Here is a 5,291-nt window from a genome sequence, read left to right on the forward strand (position 1 = left end):
GGTGGTTCCTGTAAAGCTTCGAGACTGTCTACTATTAAACGTGCTATATAAATACATTTATTCTTAAATGCTTAAATAAGCGCATTTAATTATTTACTTATAATAAACATTTAAACTCTGGTTTGCAGGGATAACATGCAAGTCTATGTAGTAACAGCGAACATTTCTATAGTGCCAGTGTGGAAAAACCGTTAGAATGTCCTATAAACAAACATCTAACGTGGGTATGGTGGCCTCCATTCCCCGACCCCGTCCATTAGTTTCTACTTTTCCCATGGAGGTGACTAGCCTAGATTGCATCATATTTACAATACACGTGTTGCCTTATGCTTTTCTGAGGTTGGTTGTTTGGTTTGGATCTGTGGAGGGATGGAGGTCACTGGGATAAAGATCAAGAGATCTGGACTTAGCTCTCGCGCTACCCATGATGCGCTGTCTATTCATCGAAACGGCGCCAGAATGCACGCATCCTGGCCTTTATATGTGGCTATTTGGCACGTACTGTATCGTCCTAACATTTATTTTTCTTTATATTTTGTGTGTTCTTGTGATACCGGATGTCTTCTTTCAATTTGTGTTTGTTCTGTTTTATTTAGGGCTGCAAATTTGCACAACTGAGTATGCTGAGGACATTGTCGAAGTTACATAGGCTACTGCACGTATCGCTCGCGTGTACCCATTGTGCTCTCTCTCTCTCTCTCTCTCTCTCTCTCTCTCTCTCTGTGTGTGTGTGTGTGTGTGTGTGTGTGTGTGTGTGTGTGTGTGTGTGTGTGTGTGTGTGTGTGTGTGTGTGTGTGTGTGTACTGATACGTCCATTGGTGCATCCCTTGAACGTGTCATAACTAACTTTTGGTGGATTACCCCAGTTTTGCCCTGCCTCTAGCACACGGCACTTGCACCGTCCACCTCAGTCGCTTCAGCAACCCGTCTCACCACTAGCTGGTTCTTCATCAAACCTGTACGTGCGTGTCTTGTGAATGAGAGATAGTTAAAGTGAAGAGGACAGCAACATGTTCTCACTCTCTGTCTCAGTCGTTTCTCTCTGTTCAACCACCTGGATTTACCTGTGTGCCGAACGTCCCCACGGCGGACTCCTGCCGACTCTTTTGTCTGTGTTGTTGTTGCTGAGCGCACTGGTGCTCGAAGGCATGGGAGCTGTCACAACAGCGGGAAGCACCGGCTGCGCAACGTGCCCGCTGCCCAAGGGCTCGGAGGAGCGCTTTCTGACCGAGATAGCAAAAAAGCAGATTCTAAGCAAACTTCACCTACGAGAGAGACCAAACATCACACAAACTGTGCCGCGTGCAGCGCTCTTGACAGCCCTTCGCAAACTTCACGCGGGCCGCGGCAGGCATGACGGCACATTGGAGCTGAACACAGATGCTAGAGACCAAGCATACGAGATAGTCAATTTCGCAGACATGGGTAAGAACGCGATCTGAGAGTCATAGGTTGAAACACGCAGTTTAGTCAATTTGAGGTATTTCTAGGTATTACACACTGTAAACATGAAAATATGTATGTCGATTTTATCATATCTAAAACTTTTAAAACCTTTCAGTCACTGGCAGTAATCTCGCACTACTCTGTATTAAATTTACACAGTAGTGCAAGAAACAACGGCAGGTAAAGAGCTACATATGAAAGTTGTGAATAGTGTTTGATTAGCCTATATTCACGTTATTTGGGGATCATATAGCATGCAAACCTTTGCTACTTTAATCTGCTTTAACTTTCTACGTGTATTGTGGCGGTCTACCATGAATCTAAAATCCAAATTTCTTTAGTTCTTTGCTTTTGATATAATTTAGCTATTTGCATGTATAGGTAATTAAAAATGTACTTGTTTGTTTGATGTCTCCAGTGTCATTTTTGCAGAGCAGATGTTTATCTATATGCCTTTCTCTTAGTTCTTTCTCAAAAATTCAACATCTCTCTCCCCTCTTCCATCGTAGAGCTACCAATTTGTTCCCATTTTTTAACAATGATTCTCTCTTGTTCCTTTCCAGATGATGTTGACTCCAGAGGCATTGATTCCAGCATGTCCTTCCAGTTCTTGCAGGAGCAGGGCCAGAGCATACAGGTGCTCCAATCCTCCCTGTGGCTGTACATCCACCCAGCCGATAGCCCCCACCCAGCTGCCCACATTCCCGCCCATGTCTACCTGTCGGGCACGGGCAGAGGCAACCGCACCCTGCTGCTCCAGCGCAATATAGAGGTTGTGCGGGGTGGCTGGCACACCTTCCCTCTCACCAACACCCTGCAGGCCTTCCTGGACGGTGACCAGCGGCACCTTCGGCTGGAGGTGCGCTGCGGCAATGGAGACCGCAACCTGTGCGACCGTGGCACAGCTGCTGACACTCCCCAGCAGCCCTTCCTGGTGGCACAGGTGCGTCTCCGTGACAACGACTCTAAGCACGCCCTGAGCAAGCGCTCACTGCGTTGCGGTGACGACGTCAGCGTTTGCTGCAAGAAGGACTTCTACATCAAGTTTCGTGACATCCAGTGGCAGGACTGGATCATCGCACCCGAGGGCTACCACATGAACTACTGTATAGGCCAGTGCCCGCAGCACCTGGCTGGCTCGCCGGGCATTGCTTCCTCCTTCCACGCCACCGTGTTCAGCCAGCTGAAAGCCAATGGCATCCACACGACCCTCTCCTCCTGCTGCGTGCCCATCCAGAGGCGGCCACTCTCCATGGTCTACTTCAACTCTCAGCACAGCATCGTAAAGACCGATGTCCCCGACATGATCGTGGAGTCCTGTGGGTGCACATAAACAGCAATGGCATGACAGAGTCACATCCATGTGAATCATGCAGAAAGCACTTTTACCATAAAGATTTCTGAGCTATATTATGTTCTGAGATATGTTTGTGATTATGACACACATGCATGCACCCAGATACATCATATGTTGTTATAGTATGAAGCAATGCTATTTATCAGTAGTTTAAAGTTTTAAGCCAAATTAAATTAAAACTATTGTAGTGATTATATGATATTTTCTGATTTTATATATATGATATATTAATCTCTGCCTTTACACTGTACCTCAGTTTTTGGCCGAGGTCACTGGCCTGACCTCTCTCTGGTTACCCAATGAGGTGGGTAAATATTTAGTTATTGCCACATGCTCAAGTGAAGGTCTAAAAAACGACATGATGGTAAATGAGAATATGTGACATGCTCATGTGTGATTGATTTTAAAGCTCTGGAGGAAGATAAATGACATTGTCTAAGCCTGCATATTCAAGCAAAACATGATGTACATCCCACTAAAATTATCAATGCTTTCACTGTTTTGTTTACATTTAGCAGTAGAAAACATAGAGTGTCTTTACGATCTTTACAATGCTGCGTTATTTTATTTAGGTGCATGTTAAGTTAAAGACTTTTTCTTTTAGACATGTTGCTTTTATTTAAAATAGTTTCTTTTTGGCGAAGGCAGTTTGCTCAGAATTTCTGCAAAACAAAAGCTTTATCATCAACACAGAAAGACCAACACTTCCCCAAGGTCCTCCCAAAGATATGTCTTTTGATTGACTGTTTCTTAAACACTTCCTTTGCTGAAATATATTATAACAAATTAAGACTGCACCCATATCAGGGATATGGCATCATAGTTTGCTTCATTTTCCACGTTTACAGTCTATTGATTTCAGGGTCATGGTCTCAGTAACAGAACAAAGTCTTTTAAAATGATGGGCTTTTATAATGCTTTATGATTTATCATCATGTGCTTTGGCAGCCTCCCTGTAGGATTTCTGGAAACTGAAATGTTTTCTATCACAGCCATAGACTCATGTTTGCAGCTGCACTTTACCTCTTATAAACTCATAATTTAATTATTATTATTTTTTTTTATGAAGTCATGCCAGCCTGACTTCTACACACACACACACACACACACACACACACACACACACACACACACACACACACACACATATATATACATATATAAAAGACTGTAAGTTCATGTTCTGAGAAATTAATTCATTTTAGAATGTAATTTGTTTAATTTTATACCAATACTATTTTCTTACAGTGTGATAGTTTGAATATCTTGTACTTTACATTTTGATTTTGTTGAAAGCATTTTTAAAAATAAATATGTATTTTACCTATTAAAGTTTCATCATGTTTTTCATCAAAACATTCATCTAAACACTAATAGAGATAAATATCATAACAGAAATAAAATATCATGAAAAAATCTACAACATATGTCAGCAAATTACACTAATGTGTATATGCATATATTGTGATGTAATCCACAAGATAATATAAGATTATATACGATAAAGCAAACTAATCTTTATGATGCCAAATGATTGATTGCACTGTTGATTTTGGGGACTTAAAATCAATGATGTCTGAAAGGCAAAGAGCGTGTTTGCTTGGGCAAACATTTCAATTGGTTTTTTTATGGGCCGTCTATATTTGTCAAGTAAACATTCATTACATTTTTCTGGCAAGGCCCAAACCCATTGTAGAATAAGATGAGTCCCATAACAAAGGAGTGTTGCTGAAAAATCCAATACTGTTATGCTAGAATATCAGATAAGCAAATGATCATTGATTGACTGATCAATGACTGAAGTATATACTGAAGTAACAAGTGTCATTCAAACAGAAGTAGACAGTAAAAACAGGCAGATGGCAAAAACAATATTATCTTAGTTATGTCAAATTTAAGATTATTTCAGTAAGCAATTGCTTAGTATGTATATATTTTGGATATAAAATATGTCTGTGGATCAGAAAAAAAGTACTTTCACCCAGTTATGCACTGATTTCCAGGTATTTTATAAAAAATTACATTTGTGTTTAACAAGTTTGGTTGCCAATATTTACTCACCCTGTCTCAATTGGCCCATAAAAACCTTCCCTTCAGTACTCCCTGTTTACATGATACCAAAACCTTTGCCATGTTGGAGTGTGCCCCTAAAAGGTTAGGCGCAAGGGGGAATTAGTCAGCATCATAAAACGTCTACTTTCATACACCATAATGCTTTAAAATAAGACAAAACAATACATAAAAGATGATCAAATATAAATTTTAAAATATAAAAATTTTAAATGGCTATAAATTTCTTGCTGTATGTTATGAGCATATAAATAATATCCTTCTTCCTTTGTAAACATTGTACATTCAAAGCATGACATATCAAATTGTAATCTATATTACATGTTTTGTTGTGCCTTGCATTTGAATATTCCTTACTCTTAAATACCCACCTCAACATTCTAATACCACTGTACTACTAGCAAGCCTGTATGCTTGT

General features: G+C 40.4%; 1 protein-coding gene across 1 annotated transcript; it reads left to right on the forward strand.

Annotated features, from left to right (window-relative positions):
- Nucleotides 1-1,010: 1,010 nt before the first annotated feature.
- LOC113577990 (inhibin beta B chain) lies at nt 1,011-2,779 on the forward strand. Its single transcript, XM_027010935.2, has 2 exons — nt 1,011-1,425; nt 2,010-2,779. The coding sequence occupies exons 1-2, from the start codon at nt 1,011-1,013 to the stop codon at nt 2,777-2,779; spliced, it is 1,185 nt and encodes a 394-aa protein (XP_026866736.2).
- The last annotated feature ends 2,512 nt before the right edge of the window (nt 2,780-5,291 follow it).

Source organism: Electrophorus electricus, chromosome 3 (assembly GCF_013358815.1).
Source record: "Electrophorus electricus isolate fEleEle1 chromosome 3, fEleEle1.pri, whole genome shotgun sequence".
Taxonomy (NCBI): Eukaryota; Metazoa; Chordata; class Actinopteri; order Gymnotiformes; family Gymnotidae; genus Electrophorus; species Electrophorus electricus.